Source organism: Narcine bancroftii, chromosome 9, assembly GCF_036971445.1.
Source record: "Narcine bancroftii isolate sNarBan1 chromosome 9, sNarBan1.hap1, whole genome shotgun sequence".
Taxonomy (NCBI): Eukaryota; Metazoa; Chordata; class Chondrichthyes; order Torpediniformes; family Narcinidae; genus Narcine; species Narcine bancroftii.
In genome coordinates this window covers 108,268,577-108,292,683 of record NC_091477.1, presented here as the reverse complement: position 1 = coordinate 108,292,683, position 24,107 = coordinate 108,268,577, and the positions used below count along the sequence as shown (strand labels likewise).

Here is a 24,107-nt window from a genome sequence, read left to right as displayed (position 1 = left end):
CAATCTGACTCCTATGATGGTCTTGACGCAACAGAGATGCTCAATTTTGTCCCCTATACCTTAAAACGGATATGTGCCACTTAACGTCCGTTCAGGCAATGTCTGACCCATAAAGTTATAATAGAGATCAGAAATTCCATTCGATGAATGGGATGTAGCAGATATCAGTAGACATACACAAGAACTTCCTGCATTCAACACCTAGATCTCATGTCTTTTATATAGAAACGTTTATGTGTGTAGGTTCTGTACTGAACTTTTTATCCATCATGGCTCCCAAATACAGCAATACCAGTGCTAGTGATAACAGCAGCAAGAGGCAAAGGAGAACTATTGATCTGGAAGTGAAACAAAAGTGGGGAAAAAATGTGAATGCTCTTGCTCACGATTTAGGTGTGTCGCACTTGACAATCACAACAATCCTCAAAATCAAAGAAAAAATTCTCCAAGCTGTTAAAGGATTGGCTCCACTGAAAGCTACAAGGCTAATGAAAATACTGAAGCGGTATGTGCATGACTTTAAGGGATATGAAAAAGATTATGAGATTGCAAGGATTAATAGAGCTGGTGATGATGTGGTAAACAACAACCTGAATCTAGACATAGATGATGAGGGCATTGAAGAACTCCGAGAGGTGGATCCTGAGGAACTAACAAATGAAGGGTTGCTGGAGCTAGAGCAAGAGCGACTAGCTGAAGAAGAGGTAAGGGAAAAAGAAAATCCAGATGAAAAACAGGTGCAGGAGGTTCACTGTTAAGGGGTTAGCCAAATTTTTTGCAGACTTTAACAGCTTGCTGAAGAGATGGATGCTCATGCAGTGTTTCTGCATATATATAAAAAAATTATAAAGAAAAAGCAAACTAGGTCAACAGCACTAGACATATTCCTAAAGAAGCCAACACCTCCCCAAGAAGGGCCTCAGCCATGTCCTTCAGGCATGACAGGGTGATAGTTCATCAATGGAGGTTATTCCACCTGAAACTCTTCCAGTGGAACTCTGTGAGGAATTGAGAACTTTTTAAACTTTTATGTGGAGTTTAATTTAGTGTAAGTTCAGTATCCCATATAGATTTGCTAACTATATAATATGGTGTTCACACAACTTCCACATCACTTAATGCCCAGTTTCATAGAACGTATCGTGGACGTTAAGCAGCGCACACCTGTGGTTTTTAACTTGCAAAATATTTACAATGTCAGATCTAAAATTAGCACAGGTTGGAAATCTTGCCTCTAATTCTTAGATTATGTCACCTTGACCTAGTTTTCTCAAAGTTTCTTTCTGTTGAATCTTATAGTTTCCCTTAGAAATTTTGAGCAAATCATTCTCAATCTCTTGATTTCCACAGAATACAATGCTGCTTTATATAATCTGCCCTCATTACTGAACCACTTAAATCTGGGTATCACCACCAAAGTGAAGTGTTCAGAATAGAATACACTATTCCAGGTGTTATATTTAGGGATTCAGATTTAAGATTTGTTGTCACAGTGCATGTGTGACATCACATACAACCCTGAGATTCTTGTATTTTTCTGTTATAAAATAAAAATAGAAGAGTCAAGAAGTGCAACTGGGTCAATCTGCCTTTATAGACAGAACTGACAATGTTGAAGAAGTGTTGGTGAGCTGCCTGCCTGCCTGCAACACTAGAGATCCGAGTTCAATCTCGATCCCAGGAACTTGCAAGTTCTTTCTCTGTCCATGAGAGTTTTCTCCCACATCCCAAAGGCATGCAGGCTGGTAGGTTAATTGGCCATTATAAATGCTTCTAATGTGTAGGCAAATGATAAAATCTGGAGGTGTTGGTGAAAATATGGGAAGAGTAAAAAATGGGATTAATAGAACACTCCAGCACAGAAACAGGCCCTTCAGCCCATTTAGTTCATGTCAAATGTTTTTCTGTCTAATTCCATTGATCTGCACCTGCATCATTGCCCTCCATACCCTCCCACTCATGTATTGATCTAAATTTCACTCAAACGTTGAAATCGAACCTCCATCCACCACATCTGCAGTTTCACACTCTCACCATCTTCTGTGAAGAAGTTTCCCCTGATGTTCCACTTGAATATTTCACCTTTTCCCCCTTCACCCAAGTTCTCTTATCTCACCCAACCTCGGTGGAAAAGGTCAGTTTGTATTTATTCTACACCCCACACAATTTTGTAAACCTCTATAAAATCTCCCCTCATTCTCTGATGCTCCAGGGAATGAAGTCCTAATCTATTCAACCTTTCTCTTTAACTCAGCTCCTCAAGTCTGCAACATTCTTGTAAATTTTCTCTGCATTCTCAATCTTATTCATATAATTCTTGTAGGTAGGTGACCAAAATTGCACACAATACTTCAAATCTGGCCTCACCGATGCCCTGTAAAACTTCACTATAACACCTGTACTCAATACTTCGACGGCCAAAGTGCCAAAAACTCTCTATACGATCCTATCTACCTGTGATGCCACTTTCAAGGAATTATGTATCCATGTTCCCAGATCCATCTGTTCTACTGCACTCTGCTAAATGTTGGTCATTATCAATGGGTGGTTGGCATGGATGAGGTTACTGTGCTGTATCTGTGAATCTAATGTTTAAAGTTTTGACAGTATGCCCTTTATCAGAACATCTGTTAACCTCATTGCATTCATTCATGGCACTACTCGGCCTCTAAATATTCAATTTTGTTTCAACAGTCCAGTGTTTAGTTACTTTGCTACCATGTTTACAAGAATAAAGAAGTTGACGTGGGATATTAACTCCGGTTTTTACTTTAATCAGGTATTGTGCAAGGAAATTTGTTGGAGGAGATTTACACCCAGGTGATACAGATTATAGAAGAACAATCCGGGCCTTATATCTGGGTTCCAACCAAGGAGAAACTGTGAAGTCATTTGATAAACATTATCCGTTGTGTGTGATGGCTCTGGACCCCCTTCTACAGGAATCATTCATTCCTGTGATCACCGATCTCTTTCTTTGTGTGTCATGAAAAGTGATTTGTCTTCCAACTAGAGGCATTCACATTTTTTTTTTGAGGAAATTTCTTGTACATGATACTCAATTTAAAATTACCACCATTGTTTTATTTACATGAAGGGCCAAAGCCAGACAAGCTGATGAAGGGAGATTCTATGGTACAGTTCCTTAATGTTTAAGGGCAACAAATCTTCAGCAATTTTCAGAAAAAAAAGCTTTATATATATATATTTTCTTTTAAATATAACAAAGGGAAAGTAATCTTCATGTGTAGCAATGGATTTGGAAAATAATAATTCTCAGCAGCTTTTTGCACGGTAACTTTGGAAGCATGGTTTGGCAGTGGAAATCCTGGCATCTTTATTGTTTATTGACTTTCATTACCTGCCTGTTATTGGGAGGCCTTTTAATTCTTCCTTTCTGTGCTTCTTGAGTCCCACAGACATTGAACAAATTATAAATCCACATCAATCTTTCATGTGCAACAGAATTTTTATTCACTTTACCAAGGTTTTTTAGTAGACCATGCTTTTAGTTTTATTTTTTGCCAGTTGAAATGCACGATAAATAAATGTTTATATTGAATGCCAATTAGAATGTGTTCCTATAATACTGAAAATATTACTTCAATTTTGCATAGAATTTACTTTTATGAACTTGATTATTGACAGTGGGAGGGAGAGTAAAGAGAAGCCAGTAAATATAACGATTATTTTAATTGATAACTGACTTGATTTTCAATAGGATTTTTTGACTAAGGATATTCTGGACAATGCAGTGATTATGAATAAGCAAGTGGAACAGGAGTGAAACCTGATCATGACAATTTGTAATGGGCTGTAAAATTTTGAGATTTTAAGAAATATAATAATTAACCCTCAGTAACTATGTATTTTGATATAAATTATCAACTATATTAAGCATACTTTTAACAAAATACACTATATTAACTTACCAGGAATATATATATATATATATATTTTCTTTGCTTCTAAGCTTCTAACCAATTTCTCCATGACTGTTTCTTTACTTTCCAAGTAGGTGTGAATTTGTTTTACCATCTTTAACCAATGTGGATCATATGGGGTATGTGGGTTGCAGTGCAGGGATGAAATGGTATTTTAAGAATGAATGCAAGAAATAAAATCAAAAGAGCCAACTCTTTTCACGCCCCCCACGCCACCCCTGAAAGTTCTGTGTGTGATTCTTCAAAGTGATGTGCATGTTTTCAAAACATTAAAGGCGACTTTACATTTTTACTTTTTCTGTATATTTCCAAATGGGAATTGTAAAGATGTCATATCTTTCACTGTAGCTCTCAATCCAACTTGCATGCTTTGTTATGAGAGAATTTATTTTCACATTCTATGGTACAATATGTTCTCAAATGAAGCTCTATCACTACATTATTAGATTATCTGCCTGGTTTCTGACTTTTGCTTGTAATTTGGAGATGATTTGTTTTATATAGAAATAATGTGCTTACAAGCAGTCCAGGACACAAATTCCGGTGCTGCAGTTTGGACAGACTCATCTATATCCATTCCATTGTCAAAAGAGGGGAACAGCTAATAAAATTAAATGTACAATTTCTTATTGTGAGTACTTTTTTTTTTAAATTGTTCTGTTCAAAATAATCAATATGGAAAATGAGAAAAGGTTTGGAAAGAAATGTGGTGTAATGTCAAAGTAAAGCAAATGTTGTTCCAAATCTCTGATCAAAGTTTCGGGTCAATTGTTTTTCATGCATTAGTCATGTGGTAGCATTTTACTGACTTTCAGGGGAAGACAATACTCAAAAATACATTGAGTCAACATGGAATGTGATCATGGACAAAGGTGTGGGGAATATTAATTGGAGAGAGGATGCCAGATTCAGTCACTATCAGGTGAAAAGTAATGAAGCTGTGGAACAGTTGGGAAAACTGTAGGCTCAATACTGACTCCTGTCATGTTCCTATTGCCAGATTATGAATTGAAATATTACTGTGCTTGATTTTGCTATCCAATATGATTTGCTGTATAAGATCCATAGAGAAGGGAACATTTGGCCTTTTTGTGTAACAACCTCATATTTGTTATGTTGTATGTGAAGACTGAAACTGGATGACTTACTGTTTGAAACTCTGTTCTGGTCTATGGCTTGAAGCTGATGTGTCTGAATCCTGTTAATAATGGCTTAATTAATGAACTACATTCAGGTGGAAGAACTGAAGGGCTTTGCTATGTTATACTTGAAAAGGCTGTTTGCTCAGATCAGAGATGAAGTTCCCAATCTTTGACTCATCCCTGGTCCACGAAAAAGGTAGGAATTATGGAGAAGCGATGGATTCTGATTGCTGCCTCCACATTTTTCATATGTCTTTAATTACTCAAGATAATTGAGATTTTTTTTTTTTTTTAAAAAGAGTATATATAAATCAGCAAGATGAAAACTCCCAAGTGATATGTATCTGTAGTTATATGGCATCCAATTTTTGGATCACTAAATAGATTCATGGCAGATTAGCTAAACTCTTCCTCTAGTAGTCCCAAAATGTGTCCAGCCCAACCATTTCTTATCCCCAGCATTCCTTTGGATTTACTTGTTTGGGTTAAATAAACATGTCCATTTGAAAGATGCAGGTTTTTAATGGAATGTTATACTTGTCCTGTTGCAGCTGTTAGAACTCCCCAATTCCTCCCGCACCTTCCCTCATTTTTTCAAACACTGCCATTACCGAGGCCCATCTATTTCCCCAACCAGTTGGCTCCTCTTAAAACCCAGTCCATTGCAGGAATGATATTTACCAAAGTTCCAGCATAGAAAAAAAAAGGTTTACCACAGCAATCCCTGTTGTTGATGACAGTTGCAGCAAAACATTATATTTTTTGTTCAACAAGTAATGCATCCATACAGGGGTGACATACAAAATATATTAGCACAATCGTTAACTCAAATGCAATATTTCAAACAGATTCTACACTGAATAAACTATTATTGTAAAGTACAGTAAAAGTCCTAAAATCCCAACTGCTGAGTGATTGGATTGGTCCAGATTCTCACCCAGTACTTTGTAAATTCAAGTTTAAGGAGGAATAAAGAAGTGGTGAACAGGTAAATTTTTATAGTTTGTTCATTAGCAAATACAGCATGCTTCATTTATGAAAGAGTAGTTTTAAAGAAAAATAAAGTCCACACAAAAAATGTAAACAGTTCTTTCACTGAAAAATAAAAAAGCATGTAATGCTTGAAAGTATATTTAAAAATGAACAATGTAAAAGAAAAATGCAGTATACAATGAATTTCTTTGGGTTAAGATTACCTGTATTAAGCGTGGTCACTTGTTTTGCCTCTGCATTTGTGGCACACAGTAGCCTGCTAAATTTAAAAAGTTTGAGCTTCAAGTGGTCTGGATTTTTGGACTTTTACTGTATGTCTATAAAGTACTTGCATCACTTACCTACATCTTAAACCATCAGTATGCTAGATCAGTAATGAGGAATGTATTTGCTCTTACAGAAACACTGTCAATAGGTGAAAAGAACAATGAGACTAATAAGTTACAACATTCAGTAACTTTCTCCCTAACCAATCAACCCCAAATCATTTCACTGCGGCTTGCACAAAAATAACATTTTTAAATCTACCAATTACTCTTAAATCAGCTGTTCTGTGGCTGTTGCACAGCAGTGAGCTTATGAAAACTAACAGTCCTTTATTATTTCAACATCCTTTTCTTTGCAACGCTAGCTGTTTAAATTCTGAACTAATTCTGTCTGACGCAGAGCATTATTTTCCAGTTCCTCTCCTCGAGCAGATCGGTTCAACAAGGACAACTTGTATGCGCATCTGATTTGAAACAGATGGTGATTGCAGGTCAAGGCACGCTGCTTATACACAGAAACTGCGACATTAAAATAGGTACAAGCAGTAATGACACCATCGATGGATGAGCTGAAATGAGCAAGTTCAGAGAAACCTCTTTTTAGTCATTTATCACTAAAAATAAATCGTTAAATGTAATACTATTATCATGTTAAATCCCTTCTCAAAGGTGGCACATTTTGCATTCTGGCTGTACCTGTGGAATTGAAAAATTCTGCTTTAAATCTGCATAATTTATTATTATTCACACCAAGTGCTATCGGTCCCATTTTAACAAATATGTAAAGCCCCTGTTCTGCAAGCAACCAGCAAAAAAAATACAGACGTTTAAAAATTATTCACAACCCCCCACCATCAGTCTGCGTGTGGCATGGTTTGATGAACCAACTGGCAACTTCACTTAACCAATCCCAATCCCTATAGGTGGCAGATACTGGTGTTTCACTGTACAGACCATAATTTTGTCAGTCATTGCAAAATTTCAGTAGGTCAAATTTGTTACACACATTACCAACTACTTTAAAACCACACAAATATATTGCGCTTCTTATCATGAGAAAGGAAGACAAGGGGACAGGAAATCCAGATTTAATTAAAGTCATTCAAAATGACTTCTACCTTGTGAATCTAGAGTTGGGAGAAATGGCAGAAAGAAATAGCACGAGTTCCTATTCCTGGTAGCCAAAAGTCACTGCATGTATATGGGCCAGAGTGGAAATAACTTGGGTCTGCATTGTTGAAAAATCTTAGTACTCATCTTTTGCAGTGGCAAAAGTGACTTGTGTTGGACACTTCTGTCCTCATCAAACCACCATTTGCAAAATGTGTGAGAATAAGGAACAAACTGACAAAACAATGAGATGCAATAATGAATGTGGATCATTTCTGCGTAGCACAAACTGGTAAATGGACAGCTGACCTGCACCCGAACATTCAATTTTTTTCATTGCTTCCAGGTAGTTTTTTCCAAGCCAATCTTCATAAGTTATTTTCTCTCCTGTCGAGATGATTTTCACAGTAGAATCTTTAAAGAGCAGATCATTTCCACCATAGGCTGTTGAGTTGAACATCTGGAAGCCATTGGGATTACTGTCAGCTCCAAAGAATATCTGGAAGACAAGGTTTGGGATTAGCTAGCATCTCAAAGTCACAAATAAGAATTACCACCTATTAAAACACCATTATTTAATTACGCTAATTAAGTAGATTAGTAGCTAATATCAAGGTCATTTCATTTTTCTTTGGAACAATGGCATCTCATGTCAGTGGAATAGGTATTTATTTCTAAACCACCTGCATTAAAAATTTAGCACACCTATTTCAATTTCAGATGTGTAAGAGCTAAGCAGAAAATGCTGATACAAAGGAGCTCCCCGACATTGGAAGTTGCTTTGAAATATGGAATTGATTTACATTTTTGTGCTTCTGATGATAAGCCTGTTTGCAACAGTATGCCCAGAGGTTGCTGAACAACCCCTATAGTCCTGAGCAAATTTGCCTGTGGAGTCCCTAGAATAATTGTAATCAAAAGATTTGATTTTACTTCTAATAAGATGGCACTGTTATAGCACCAGCAACCTGGGTTTGAATCTGGTGCTATCTATAAGGAGTTTGTACATTCTCCATGTCTTCATGGGTTTCTACCAGATGCTCCTGTTTCCTCCCATCCTTCAAAAACGTACTGGGGTTGTAAGTCAATTGGGTACAATTGCGCGCCCTATGTCTAAATTTAACATTTAAATAAATGTTATAATTTTCATATTGATGCAAATCACCAATTCCCTCTGGTCTTTCATACATTCAGCTTGCCTTTTAAATGACTGTACAATTTCTTAGCTTCTCCTCATTTTACCCCTAATTTCATTTTTATTCTGGAAGATATTAGGTATAATATCTGAAATAATATTGCAAAGCATAAAATGTCAAAATCAGTTTAGGTTGTATTTGGGAGCAACAAATCCCAGATATAAATGTTAATAAAATTTAGAAATTCTGAAACAGTTATACAATTCTTGTCAAGAATACCTTGGGGGTGGAACACTTCCAACATTCGTAATGGAGATGACTCAGATTTATACAGCACAGAACCATTCCCTTTAGCCCAGCCAGAGGGCAGACTATCAGGCATCCTTTCTGCCCTCAGAATATTTTTATTCTCTCCAAGTTCTTTTTGATTCCTCCCAAAATTCTACCACGAGTTAATGATAGAATTAACCCTGAGAACTCACAGGTAGATGATGACAAATGTAAATGTTGTTATAAGGTAGCACTGTAGTCTCTGAGACATTGGTTGAAATTAAATATTGGCAGTGATATTGAAGCTTACAAAAAGACCAAGTAATTTCATGTCAAATAATATCAGCAACAAACATTGAGATAGATACAAGTTGCTATGGTGGATATCGTGTTGATAATGTATAGAATGTGCATAAAGCTAAGGTCTTGTTTGAAGTAATCAGATTCTCATCATAACAATAGCCCAGAGGTGTATCATGAGTTTGAGCCAGAGAAGTGTCAGGGCTGAAACCAACCTACTATTGAGCCTCAGTCAGTTGAACATGCAATGTGACACCAGAGAGGTAGATAAAGAATTAGACAAGTGCTGGTACAGTCTATGGTTAATACAATTTGAGTGAAAGATGTCTTCTCTTCAATAGTGAAGAGAGAAGAAAGCAGCAATTCCTCGAGGTGCTTTAGCTCTATTTAGAAGGGCAGAATCAAGAAGAATAACTGGAGGATGTTGGAGTCAAGTTCTGCAGAACAGGAGAAAGGATACTGCAGATATCATGTGAAAGATCATGAGTGATGGGCGAAGAACAGAAGCGAGAAGATGGTGCTAAGGAGGAAGAAGATATGCTGATGACAAACTCACTACACAGGAGGAAAGACTGATGTGTGCAGACGCGGGACGATCAATATGTAGGCAATGGCATATTTAGAAGAAATTAAGTAAAAGTATTTGCTGCTTGGAAGAAAAAAAGATGTGTGGTCATCAATTGAATAGGAACGTAATTGAGGGCCAAGGAGGAAGAGATGTTGGGAGCTCATTGATACAGAAAGTAGTGAAAGATAGAATTTTCAGAGTGGAATGGTTGGCATAGCAGTTAGCACAACGCTGTTGCAACATCTGTGACCAGGGTTTGAATCCAGCACTGTCTGTAAGGAGTTTGTACTTTCTCCGTGTGTCTGCGTGGGTTTCCTCCGGGTGCTCCTCCCCCCCCCCCCTCTACAATACGTGACAAGCCAATTTTCCCCACGAGCAATTACCTTGCGTTCCCCCCCTCCCCCCCCGTGCATTTTGAACAGTGGGAGGAAACAGAGGCCCCTGGGGAAATCCCACACAGACACGGGGAGAACGTACAAAACTCCTTACTTACAGCGCCGGACTTGGTCCCGATCGCTGGCACTGAAACATTGCACTAACTGTCACACCAACAGTGCCGCCCCCACCTTTCAAAATGTACTGGGTTGTAGATCAATAGGGTGGCATGGACAAAAGGGCCTGTTATTGTCTTGTTAAATTTAAAATGAAAGATAAATTTCAGATGAAAGTTAACTCCACAAACAAAAACTGCTAATGTTAATTCTGTTTTTCTTTCCATAGAAGGTGCCTGACCTGTTGTGCTTTGATTTTGAGTAAATAAAACTTTAAATTGTGCAGTTCTCGAGCACAGGGACCCAGAATGGAAGGCTTAAAGAGATGCAGATCCTGAGAGAGCAGTCAAAAGTCATTTGATTCAGTCCATGACTTTTAAGTTTTATCTTTCCATGTTTGCAAATCCTGTTAATGCCCAGAGATTGCTTACTTGTCCTTTGTCAAGTAACCCAAAGACAACAGAGGTGGGTGTGGAAGGATGGACCATCACTGCATGAGATGGGACCTTAGCCAAGTTGCAGTCCTTCCACTGATGCACTTCTGCCCGAGCTCCATTCATGCACAGCAGTTGGTAGTCACTGGATGTTAGATTTACTGCCCAAGCATCCTGGTTATTTCCTAATGCAGAAATTCACATTCATAAATCAAAGTCTGAATATCAGCAAGCACAATTTTGAAAAAGGAAATCATTGCTGCAGGTCAGTTGTTGTAAATAAATGAATTGAATGGGATTACAGATTTAATTGATCAGATATAAAAGCATTGTAATAAAAATTAAGACAATTATATTACAGTAGATATAACCACAGCTGGAACTTTTATTGAATTGAAGCAAAAAGATTTAATATTATTGGCTTGAGATTATCCAGATATTTGATGTGCCTCAGAGATACCTGCAAGAAAGAATACAGAGAATGAGAGATGATGTTTAATGTAGTGAAATCTACAGTGCATTTTGGAAAAAGTAATATCTAAAAGAATAATGAAAATAGCTAGGTGTACATAACTGTGTATATGTTGGGAGTTTTAGAATTTGTATTTTCCTGCCAGAAAAAGTAATGAAAACAAAATCTATAATTGCTTTTTCAAGGAAAAAGATTAATTGGAAAAATCCAATTTCAAAGAGGGAATTTGGTAACGTTTTGGATGGAGGGACAAAGTAAAATGCATTTGCTGAATTACCGAAGACCTGTGGATCAAATGGCATAACTGCATAGTAAGGAATTCGAAGAAACTAAGTGACAGCATTTTGTTTTGCAGACAAGGATCATGTTGAAACTGATGTAGCAAACAGCTTTTTGGGTGATAATTGTGCACGTCAGACACCTGAATTACACGGCTTCAGTGATTGAATATGTTAACAGTAGAGAAAACTTGCAGCTAATTGTAATGAAGTGATGTATTGGACTTCAGTAAGATGGTGATGTGGAGTAAACTGGATATCAGCTTCAATTGTCCATCCATGTGCAATGAATGTGGAGATCCAGATATAATGTTCAAGTTGCCATCCATAATCTTCATTACACCAGTATCAATAGATTCTGTGCAAGAGCATGAATTTGGAGTACTTACCAATATGCATTTCAGAAAAGAGTACGTTACAGGTCAACTCTACATGAATTTTAAGTGCTTGGTTCAGCCATATTTATTTCCAAACAATTCATCCAGCTTTGAATATTTAATTTCTAAAGTGTGAATCTTAATCTTTCAGTATTATTATTGCAAAATCTTTTTTTTTTTTAAACTATTCTTTCCATTGTCTTTGTTCTCTTAATGTCATCTTTCTCCAAACCCTTTGCTTCCTGTCAATTATTCCAAGTTTGTGGCTTAGTGAGGCTTTTTTTTCAATTTCATCTGATGCTGCTTTCCTTAGTCACAAAGGCTATAGGGGAGTGTGATCAATAATAATCTAAGTGTTATTCAAAAGGCCACAGAAAGCCAGTGTATTGCTGTAAACACATTTCCTTTACAAAAATCCTGATTATACACTGCTAAGGTTATTGAAAGACAAGTTCTAAAAAGGGTGTGTTTGATAAAAGGTTATGAGCGTTCAGAAGCGATAACTAACAATGACAAATTTAATGGGTATTGATAGGCAATTTGGCAGGAATCGATTGAACCCTGTATTTGAATCAGTTGGATTGATCGAAACTTCCTCTGACCTGGATACTGAGAAAATAGATTGACAATGGAGAGAAAAACTAGAAATGAGAAATGCAATTAAAAGAAAATTATTAATTAAGATTCCTTGGCAAATCATAGAAACTGAAGAAGCAGACTTACCATCAGTGTTATCAATAGCTGTTGTATGTTTGACAAATGCCACATCCCCCACTTCTACAAGGCACCTAATGATTTAATAAAATACATAACATACAAATTAGGAGCAGGAATGAGCCAGGTGAGCCTTCGTCTTCTTTGCCCTTTAATAAAAATTATGGTTGATCCTATTGCTTCAATGTCCCTACTTCTGTAACATTTTCTTGATGCACTGGCCTTCTACCCTTTTATGAATCATACACTAGGACACCCAAATTTACTAAGCAGAATGTTTGTAGAGAATGGAATTCAAAAGTTGGTTATACTTTCTGCCTTAAACTGTATAGAGATTCTGCTTCCACTGCCATTGAAGATAGTTCCAAATACTTAAAGCCCTCATTTCAAATCCATGCAGTGAAGACCCCTCAGGATCATGTACTAACTGATCATATCACCTCGTTCTTGTAAATTCCACTAGATACAAGTCCACCTTGGTCTATCCTATCCTCATAAAACAACCTTTTTGTTGCAACCATTGGCCTAGTAGACCTCTGAATGACTACTGATGCTTCTTATATGGTTCCCAAAACAAGGGGATCCTAATTGCACACTGTGACGGTTATTGACAAGATGGGTTCCTTTTTTTAAAAAAAAAAGCTTGCTATGATCCACGATATGTTTGATAAAAGATTGTGTGAAGTTCAAAAAAGATGACCAACAGTTACAAATTAAATTGGTATTGACAGTTTGACAGGGATCAATTGAACCCTGTATTCAGTTCACCCAAATCCCTTCATCTCACAGACCTGCAATCTCACATTTTCCTACATAATATTTCACACCTGCCAGACCTTTTCCTTAAACAATCTTTATCTTTTTGTAGCCTTGTGTGCTCTTCACAATTTACATTCCTCTCAATCTTTAAGTCACCAGCACATAATAAATAATACCTTCAGTTCCTTCAACCAAGAGAATTATACAAATTGTTAGAAGTATAGACCCCAGCTGAGGTTCATGCCACTCGTTGTATCTTCCAAACAAAAAAACGATGCCTACTTTCTGTTTAAAATAATTTCTTTTATAAGAAATTCTAACATTTTCCTCATGACAGACGAATTGGCTATTGCTTCTGCTTCCTGTCTTCCTCTGTTTTAGAAATAGAGTTATATTTGCTATTTTCCCAATCTACTGAAACATTTCCTGAATCTAGGACATTTTAGAATGTTAACACTTAAGGTCTCAGTCATCTTCCTCCCCCTTTCAAATCCTGAGCACTGGTCAGTCTGCAGTTCCAACAATTTTCAGAGCACCAAAGAAGGTTAATTGGGTGTAAATTTGGCAGCATGGATGAATGTCTAAATATATTTTTTATTTTATTTTAAATGTAAAAATCCTATCCATCCAATTCCACCACACATTTCCTGAAACCTATTGTCTCATATGAAATTTGCTATAATTACATTTTTGTTGTTACTATAAAACCCCTTTCTAAAATACCTCCAGCCATGAAAGTGCTTGACAATGAATTTGCAATTTTTAATCTATCACTAGGTTTTTTTTGCCTTGAGAAATTTTTTTTGCCTCATTTCAAATTCCCATCCTAATTGCAGTGATGGTTTTCCCCATATTTTGAGTTCTGTGCACTGCTGCCTACACTTAGGAGGTTCCTGCCATTAACTCTCTCTGGTTTTCTATTTCTAGGTACTGTACACGAGTAGCCCAGATTGAAGTAGTTTATCTTGTTAATTCCTAGCTGGATGGCTTTAAAATTTATCAATACAATTCACCTCACTATTCCACAACCACCCATTTTTATTTGCTTTGATTTCAAAATCGGTTTCAATGCTGGAGCCCCATTTGAAAATCTGTGATGCTTCCTGTTCGGATGCAGTTGCAAGAAGTGGCATACGAGTGGATGTTCTTTCAAATTACCATCCATCCTGTACAAAAACTAAGCACATTATAGTCTCTAAGATTACCTGAATGCTCCAGTATAGCCACTGTATTGTTCCTCAGAAGTGAAAGCACACTTCGACTGCCCCTCATCATGCCCGATGCATAATTCACAAAGGTTTAGTGGATAACCCTGTTGATTTGCTCCTGGCACACAGCTCTCAGCAAAAAACTCACTAACCGCTGTACAGGAGAGAGAATGAAATTGTTAATCATCCTTAAATGAACAGGCATGGTAGGCAGAATATTTTTGTTCTCTCGGTGCCATCTTGGATTCTGTGATTGTTATTGGCCAGGATGCTTGATGCTATTGGTTTCAGTCGGGAATGCAGTTTAAGTTCACCATGCAAGGATCAATTTTAAATGACAATTTCCATTTACACCTGCATTTAATTCACACTCAGGCTTATATTAAATCCACGCAACAATTTAATCCACTTTCTATACTTTTGAGATTGGCCCAAAACCCTAGGATCGCCTGCAAAACTTGTTGCAAATTATTTCTATCCTCCATGTCCTATCCTCACTAGTGACTGGGTCACTTTAACTTAGTTGTCTATTTGCTAAACTAATTTTCACCCTGACTGATTCATAACCTCCTCCCTCTGAGACCAATCATTTACTTGACAAACATACAAAATCTGAACCTATTCCTGGAATTTTAGTTATCTGCCACTGTTTGCTCAAAGATCTGTTAAACCCTCTTGTAAGAGATGCTGATTTCCTCTTGCCACATTTTTGAGATTAAAACAGAATTGCAGGAGATGCTGAGCAAACCAGGAAACATCTCTGGAGAGAGAAATGTTTTTGCAGAATGCGAAAAGTGAGAAAACTAGTTTTAAGTAGCAAAACATGACTGGCCAGTTGGAGAACTGGAGTAAACAGAACAAGAGGAGTAACTGTAGTTAAATGGAGACCAAGATTGTTCGTGTGACACATTGGTGCCATTCAGGCACTGTAAACAAAGTAAATAGGAGTCTCAAAAGGGGGGGAAATTTCTGCAACTCTAAGATATAGAACACAGGAATGCAGGAAATAGGCAGATCAGGCAGCATTTAGGGTTGGTGAAGAGAGAGAAACTGAATTACTGTTAAGGTGGATGACCTTTCATCAGAACTGGCCAGCTCTGACACAAGCAAAGGAGACTGATTATCCACATTAACTGAATTCAATATCGAGTCCCAAGGTGTGCATGGTGCCCAGAAGGGAGATAGAGTTCTGTTGTCCTGATTTCTCATTTGACAAATCAGGGATCCAGTGTCCACATCTTTTGTTGCAGATTTCCATTATTGCTATCCACACATGTTTGCAATTACCCGAGTAATCTTTTAAAAATACTTTTTCAGGTCTCTCTGGTTTGTATTCATTTCCAAATTATTGTAGCCACCATTCAAGACAGATTATTTGAAGTGAACAAATTAAACCAGAATTATTTTGGGGGTACTGAAAGGCAAATGCATTTACAACTCAAGAAATAGTTCTCACCTTTAGCAATCTCGCAATTGTCAGGCTTGATTTCACCTCTCTCAACAAGTGTACCAATGGGGATGTTCCAGCCAGCTGTTCTGTTCAGCCCAGTGTGACAAGATTTCTTTCCTTTCAGCTGATTGATGGTGAAAGCATTATGGCTCGACTTCTTTACCACAGCCACGGCATAATATGATGCTCCATCATTATCATCTAATGCATAAAGTTAATATATCATTATTATACATTATGAAAGTGGGGATGAAGTAGGTCTGATCTCCCAACCCAAGAAAGATATAATTGTGACATCTCAAGAATCATATCCTCTGAACCATCAGTGCCCTCTATCAAAGGCAAGATCAAGTGAAATGGGCTAACAAGCAAGAGATTAGGAGGAGAGGTAATCCTATTCAAACAAAAACTTCTAACAAGACAGATGGTAGCCACAAAGCTGACATTTTCCCTTTACTAGAGTTTCTAGAACAGGAAGGAAGTCTCAAAATAAGGGGTTGGCCATTAAAGCAAGGTTAAGAAGAAATTTATTCAGGCACAAAGTTTGAATCTTTGAAATTCTCTTCCTGAGAAGTGTGCAGTGGCTCCATTACTGAGTACATTCAAGTCAGCGATCCCCAGATTTTTTTTTTTTTTTTAAAGATGTTACAAGTATTAAGAGATACAAAATTAGTGCATAAAAATGGTGCTGAGATAAAAGATCAGACATGATCTTCATGACAGAGGCCAATTCATCTACTCCTGCTTCTGTTCACCTGTTGTGGCGACAAAGCAGATGATAATAGTGGATAAGCTGCTGAGCTACTTCAGTTTCATTAAGAAACTGTATCAAAATCGCAATCAAATGGAGGGAACAGGGATAATTAAGCATTCGGAGTTGTTTTTTTCTACAGTAGTGTTGTGTTAACATTTTGATAACTTGGTGTGGTGCTAGCTTAGCACAACTTATAAATAAAATTGAAAGGTTCCACAGGACATTCCTTTATAAGATTCCTCTATTTGGCTTGAAATGGAGGGTCACAATTCCCACAAAAATGCTAATGCACACTAACCTTAATTCTCCTCTCGATGCACTAAATCCAGTTGCTTACTGGAATCACACAATTTATGAATGATATTGCATTTTTTAACTTGGGCCTTAATTCCACTTACTTGACTTTGAACTGCCATTGCTGGCTTACAAAGGAAACACCCGTTTCACACACATTTCCAAGTAAAAGAAAGTCATTTATGGCACAAAAAAAAACAGAACTGTGATACATTTCTGTGGAAACCCAGAATTTATTTTTAGTGTGTGAAAATAGACAGACCATCTTCTACCACTTTCTGCCCCTTCTCATTGGATACTCCAATTCAATTTTCCAACTCTGATGCAACGTGCCTTCACTTAATGTTCAAATCCTCCTCTCTGATTCTTAACAGTTTGACTTTGAACTTGCCAAATCACTAATTGCAGTCTGTCACCCTGTAGCTTGAACTGGGAAACCTTACTATGAGATAGCATTCTCAACAACAGTTAACAGTGCTGGCAGAAAGCCACTGATTGTAAACAAAATAATCTAAATCAGCAAACCGATATGGTAAATGAATATTATCTGTACACCAATTTAGCCCAGGTCAATAACTGTCCTACCTGTGAGATAAAGGGTGGCCTGCAAACTGCTCAGCACTTCAAAAAGTACTTTTATGCAGCGTGTACCCATTCAACCCCTGTATGATTGCATACAAAAAGGAAGCAGCATCAATGTTGTAACAATTGGAAAATGAAGGAGCCTATGCTAATGCAGATGGTTTTTGTTTACTCTAAAAGGAATCCCTTTTAATCTATATTTTAACAGAAGTGTAATTCGTTACCTTTTCACTTTAACTAAAATCCAATGTATCAAATTTTCTATTCTGCCACTAGATAAAAATAAACTACATATTAATGATCACACACAAAACTGCCTAATGAATGATATTGAAATTCTAATTACATGCAGATCAAATGTTGACTGTTTGATAATGGAAATCAATTACTTAAAGAATACCTAAATATTTATATTGTACAAAAATACACTGTTTATCCAAAAGAAACCAGATAGAGAATTGGATTCTTTATCAAGTTTTTCTGTTGAATGATGACAGGATAAGAGGAAGATTGCTTCAGTGCTCTTTGTTTCTTCTGGGAATTACTCATTACCAGAAGAAACAAAGGTTGCATCAGAGTTCCAGAAGAATGATGGCAAAAATTAAACAAGATGCAGTTGTTTACCGGAACCACACAAATGCTGAATTATTATATTCTATTTCTTACGTGTGTAACTTTCCCCTGCAGCAGGCACTAATCCATATAGCTTTCCAGCTGTGTAAATCTGTCCTGCATCCAAGGTTACTGCATCAATTTCTTTATTCTGAAATGAAACAATAAACAGAAATTAGTATTTAAAATCAAAACATGATATTGATTAAAATTAAATTTTATTTGAAAATTAAAGCAAATGAAGACAATGCCGGTTTGCTGGGTATGAGAAAATTGCTCATGTATTTTTCCATACATTATACAAGAAAAAGAATGAGAAGGTGGTTGAATAACAACAGCTTGAGGGATAGTCCTCAATGAGAAAACAAAATATTTCATTAATGATAGAACTATCAACTTAATCCAAGAGGTTCTTCATGCACCTGTTTCTGTGATTCTTTTACACTCTTGCCATTCAGAGTTTAGTGTGTAGAGATGTTGGAGTCGCAGTGTGTAGTTGCAGAAGTTGGAAACCCATTGAAGGCCACTGAACTCAACACCAAGTCTGACACTCATTCCAGATTATTCGGAACGGAAAAGCCAAATGAGCTTTGCACCAGTCATTGATGCAGTACATTCACTCAACAGCTTGATTGAATTATTAAATTGTTAAAGATATTTTCTTATTTTTCTTTATATTTACCTTTTTTATTTTAGTTTTCCAATATACTTCTAATATTATTATTTTATGATTTCTTTTTCCATTTTTTACTCATTTAAATCTATTTAAATTTCAATTCAGAAACATTTACAAACAGTGAAATGCCTTTGAGAATAGTGAGCTATCAATGAAACTGATGCAGAAGGTCTCTGGTTTACAACCCAAGTCCATTCAGATTGGTGGAATCTGTGGCAAAAAATACAAATGCTGGATTTCCCTCCATCAACACTCATCTGCCAAGCTGAATATCCTCTCATTTCCTACAAAGACATAGTCCAGTTATGCCTACATTTTCAATGGCTACGTGGAACAGACCTTTTTCCAAACATACTCTGGTATCAACCCACAAATCATCCTCTGTAAGATTAACAACTGTATTTGGGTGACTTCTTGCACCTGTGCAGAATTCATCAGTTTTATGAACTTCACTACTAATCTTGGTTCTCACCCAAAATATCAATTTTTTTTCTCCCCTTGATGCTACTTGATCCACTGAGATCCTCCAGCAGGTTATGGGGGTTTTGGTCCATACAGCCTGCTCTTTCCCCATGGAAGAAGTGTGGAGTGGAGGCCTTCAGTACAATGGTCCTGTGATGCACAATTTCACCCAATTGACCTACACCCTGGTATATCTTGAATGGTGGGAGGAAACAGAGCTTGGGGAAACCCCATGCAGACACAGGGAGAACGTACACTCTCCTTACAGACCCAGCCCCAATCGCTGGCGCTGTAAAGGCATTGAACAAACCCTACCTGAGTGAAAAGGGATGAGGGACAGGAGCAAGGAAGTCAGGGTGAAGATCAGCATGAAGGATCAGAAGATTGGGTTTTGGAAGCAGGGTGGCAATATCAGGGAGACAGGACCAGTGATGATATCAGTGGATGACAGCAATATTCAGAGATTAGTAAGTATTAAAAGGGAGGAGAGATTTGCAGGACAGGAATGGGATGATATGATGGAGGAAGAAGTGATGACATCAGGCAATGGATAATAGGAAAATCAGGTCAGTGAGATTGGCAAGGATGGGATTGGGGTATGGATCAGAAAGGTTAGATCAAGAGTGAGAACATTTAGAGTTAGGTAAACAGATCTTATTTGAGAAATCCTGAGACGTATGTATTGGTTGCAGAGATCAAAGAATAGGGCAAAGTAAGAAGGCAGCATGTGACAAAGAGATCCAAGAGTGAAGATATCTGACTGGAAGAAAGATGTGGAAGTGAAGAGGGCAAGGGATGAGTGCAAAATGGGAAGATAAAAAGCTAGAATATTTGAGAGATTAGGGCTAGAAAAATTAGGCGATGGAGGTAGAGGTAACTAGCCATTTTTACACTGAAAAGTCATGTTATTGCAGTATACACAACCCTTCTCTGGAAACCGGCTTGCTTGTTCGCACAGAAGACATGTTGGTGTGTCCTTTTACCATATAAGATGGCATCCCGAAGCAAAAAAGACAATGCACAGCAATGCTCCACCTCCACCTCTGACACAAGCTATCTTGGCAAATTAAAGTTGGGCAAGTTCAGACCCTCAATCTGCCTTTGATGCATTCACACAGCTAGGTGAAGCATTCAAAAGGTGGATAATACCCAGCTTGAATCCTCCATGTAAAAGGGGTATGTGAGAAGATCACAGAGTGGAGGAAGTTCAAGGACAAGAGAAGGAACAATTATGAATTTAATAGGGAGAAGGAGAATTGTGCAATTGGACTCCTCAAACTCCCATAAGCAGTCCATGTATAACACTATTTGCCAATCTTTCTTGGCCCTGGGACCTTAACATTGTTATTCTATTACTTACAAACATTATCCTACATTATCTTGAAACTGAGAATTTTTTCCTGTATTCTCCATCCCTCCCTATCGTCTCTGAAATTTAAAATTTGCATTCTCACTTTCCCCATTCTGAAAAAGGATCTTCAAACTAATTCTGTTTCTCTTTCTATTGTTGCATTCCAATACCTGCACCATGCCCTGAAACCAATAACAATATTCATACGTCATGAAAATATAAATGTCAGTATTTAGGATATTTGTCTCCATGACTTTCAAACCCCATTTTATATTCCCAGATTTTTTTTTACATAAATCGTACACTAAATTAATGAATTTCATTGTTTGAGGTATTTTTAAACCTTTATGCTCTTTTGGCAAATGCGAATAAATCTCCAAAATGTTCTCGCTCAGGATATAGATCCCAGATGGATATTCATGAAATGTTTGGTATTGCAAAATCCAATAAAAGCATGCAAATGATCTAGTAGTTTTGACGTCTTACAGGAAAAGTACACAAATGGACTCATCCACGTTGTGGTCATTGTGCAAATATAAATCCTACCTTAATTTTTCTCATGCAGTCATTGGGATTGTCACCCGACACACACTGAATTGCTGGAGTCAGATTTTTACTTTGGAATGCTTCAGCCATAGCTGCACATTTCAGTGTTTCGTCTCTAGACTGAGTGCACCAGCGCAGATTCTCTGGGATGCCTGAGTTAAGAAAGCAACACACACTTATTGCCTGAGAAACACAAAAACTACAGATGCTAAAATCTCGAGGGACTCAGCAGCATTTGTGAGGAGAAATGGACACAGCAGTGCTTAGTAGGCTCCTGGTCCAGGGATAGATAGATGTTGTCGTCTGGCATCTGCAATATAGGGGTCAGTCTGCCAAAACACATTAGCACCTCTTTGCAGGTTTAATGATAAACTTAAGTCTCAAAAAAAAAGAAACCTGACAGAATATATTGATTGACCCATTTCTCTCCACGCTTGCTGCCTGACTCGTTGAGACCATCCAGCTTTTCCGTGTGTGCTCAATCTTGTTACCTGTCTGTCACAGACAGCTCTCCTGCCACAATTTGGTTTAAATAAGATAAAAAGTTTCTATTTTATCTAAGATTACTAATGACTTAAGCAGCGAAACTGCTTAAGCAGTTTAACAATTTAGCTAGAAGGATTTTTACATCAACCTCATAAATTATACAAAGAATCTTATTTTTTTCACATCATTCAACGGGTCCTTTGGTCTAACTTGTCCACGTCAACCATGTTCTATACCCGATCTGGTCCCATTTGCCTGCTCTTTGCACATGATCACCACCCAACTATGTGAAAAAGTTGGGCCTCAGGACCTTTTTAAATCTTTCCTCTTTCGCCTTAAATTTATGCCATCTCATTTTAGATTCTCCTTCCCTGAGGGGGAAAAAAAGTGTGTACATCCACCTCATAAATACTGTACTGTAACTTTCATATTTTAATAAACTGCTACAAGGTTAACCCTCAGCTTTCCATGCCCCACAGAGAAAAGTCCCAGCCTAAACTGCTTAGCCTTCTATTTCAATCTGCCAGTCCCAGAAACATTCTTGGTCTAATATTGCTGCAATATCCTGAATAACAGTCAAAGAACAGGATCATAGACCGACCATGATGCCAAATTAAATTAACCCCATCAACCTGTACATAATCTATATTCCTCCACTCCCTGCATGTTGATTATACCTATATAAATGGACCTTGAACATCACCAAAATATCTGCTTCCACAACACCCTGGCAGCATGTTCCATGCTCCTCCTACTTCTGTAAACAAAAAACTTGCCTCACACATCTCTTAAACTTTCCCTCTCTCACCTTAAAACTATGCTCCCAGTATTCTGCAACCCACTTAGCCTAGAGCCCATTTACATCAGCTAATGAACCTGTAATATGCGAGGAAACCAGAGCACCCAGGAGAAACACAAGTAGTTTGAGCAAGAATGTATAGGAAGGCCGTTTGAATCCTCCTCCCACTTTGAGTGGGACCCACCACCCCCCCCACCCCTTCCAGTGGCAGGGCGAAGCCAAAGCCAAGTGCAGAATTGAAGAACTGCAACCCAATGGCATGAATGTTCATTTCCCCAGTTTCAGGCAATTGACGCTCCCTCTGTCCTTTTCTCTTGTTCTGATCTATCCACTTCTGTCCAGCTTAAGCCCTCCCCCAGTTTCTTCTCCATCAACCCATCATTCGCACTCCTCCCACTTGGTCCCCTCTTACCCTTTCTCTGCTACATCTATCTGCCCATCGTCCCTTCCTAATTTTGCTCCTTTCTTTTTAGATTCCATAACATACAGCTCTTGGAAATCTCCACTTTTTCACCTCTCAGCTTCTTCACCATCACCAATTTCCCCACCTTTTGCTATCTGCCAATCAACTTCTTGATATACTGGCTTTGGAGACGGTCCAGAAGAGGTTTACTTGGTTGATCCCTGGGATGAAGGGGTTGACTTATGATGAAAGATTAAATCGTCTAGGATTGTATTCGCTCGAGTTCAGAAGAATGAGAGGAAATCTTATAGAAACATATAGGATTATGAAGGGTATGGATAGGATAGATGTAGGAAGGATTTTTGAGCTGGCCGGGGAAACTAAAACGAGAGGACACAGTCTCAAGATTCAGGGGAGTAGATTTAGGACAGAGATGAGGAAAAATAGTTTTTCCCAGAGAGTAGTGAATGTTTGGAATTCTCTAACCAGGGAAGTGGTTGAGGCTGCTTCATTAAACATATTTAAAATTCGGTTAGATAAATTTTTACATGATAGAGGAATTAGGGGATATGGGGAGAAGGCAGGTAGGTGAAGTTAGGTCATAAATTAGATCAGCCATGATCGTATTGAATGGCGGAGCAGGCTCGATGGGCCATTTTTGGCCTACTCCTCTTCCTATTTCCTATGTTCCTATGATTGCTTGTCAGTCTTGCCCATCCCTCACCCCCATCTCTTTTATATTGTTGATGCGTCATCAATTACTCAAAGACTGAAGCGGAGAAACCAATAGGCTTTTATTCACAAAAGAACAAAGACACATCCATACTGCTTGACTGTCCTGCACTGAGAAGGGGGCTGTGGAGCAGTCACCTTTATACAGGAGCCAGTGGGAGAGGACAATGGGTATGCCCGACCAGACAAATACATAGAACAGTGGTTTACCACAATTGCCTACCTTCCCTGTACTTTTTCAATCTAGAAGGGGTCTCAACCTAAACATCAACTGTTAATTTCCATCCACAAATGCTGCTTGACTCACTGAGTTCCAGAAGCAAATCAGGGCAACACGGTTAGCGAAACGCTATTACAGTGCCTGTGACCCAGGTTTGTATCCGGCGCTGCCTATAAGCGCACACCAATGGGCTTAAAGATAGTTCCTTCCCCATCGCCATCAGGTTCCTGAAAGAACCCCTCAACAAGCTGCTCTTTCTTGGTAGTAACTGACCTGTC

General features: G+C 37.9%; 2 protein-coding genes across 11 annotated transcripts in view; one reads left to right on the top strand and one right to left on the bottom strand.

Moving 5' to 3' along the window:
* Positions 1-4,568, top strand: part of LOC138742607 (disks large homolog 1) — a 215,464-nt gene extending 210,896 nt beyond the window's left edge. For all 7 annotated transcript variants that reach the window (XM_069897250.1, XM_069897254.1, XM_069897252.1 and 4 more), the window contains one exon: positions 2,780-4,568. In XM_069897250.1, coding sequence (XP_069753351.1) covers positions 2,780-2,886 — 107 coding nt within the window. In that variant the 3' untranslated portion in view covers positions 2,887-4,568. The remainder of the gene's footprint in view (positions 1-2,779) is intronic.
* Positions 4,569-5,772: 1,204 nt separating this feature from the next.
* The window catches only part of meltf (melanotransferrin), a 64,911-nt gene continuing 46,576 nt past the window's right edge, over positions 5,773-24,107 (bottom strand). For 3 of the 4 annotated variants that reach the window (XM_069897256.1, XM_069897255.1, XM_069897257.1), the window contains 8 exons: positions 21,190-21,341; positions 18,209-18,305; positions 15,919-16,113; positions 14,460-14,616; positions 12,505-12,569; positions 10,652-10,839; positions 7,765-7,954; positions 5,773-6,914 (listed from right to left, as the gene is read on the bottom strand). In XM_069897256.1, the coding sequence (XP_069753357.1) occupies positions 6,838-6,914; positions 7,765-7,954; positions 10,652-10,839; positions 12,505-12,569; positions 14,460-14,616; positions 15,919-16,113; positions 18,209-18,305; positions 21,190-21,341 (1,121 nt within the window). In that variant the 3' untranslated portion in view covers positions 5,773-6,837. Of the gene's footprint in view, positions 6,915-6,961; positions 7,042-7,764; positions 7,955-10,651; positions 10,840-12,504; positions 12,570-14,459; positions 14,617-15,918; positions 16,114-18,208; positions 18,306-21,189; positions 21,342-24,107 lie in introns of those variants that run through there. The other variant, XM_069897259.1, reaches the window with a different exon arrangement.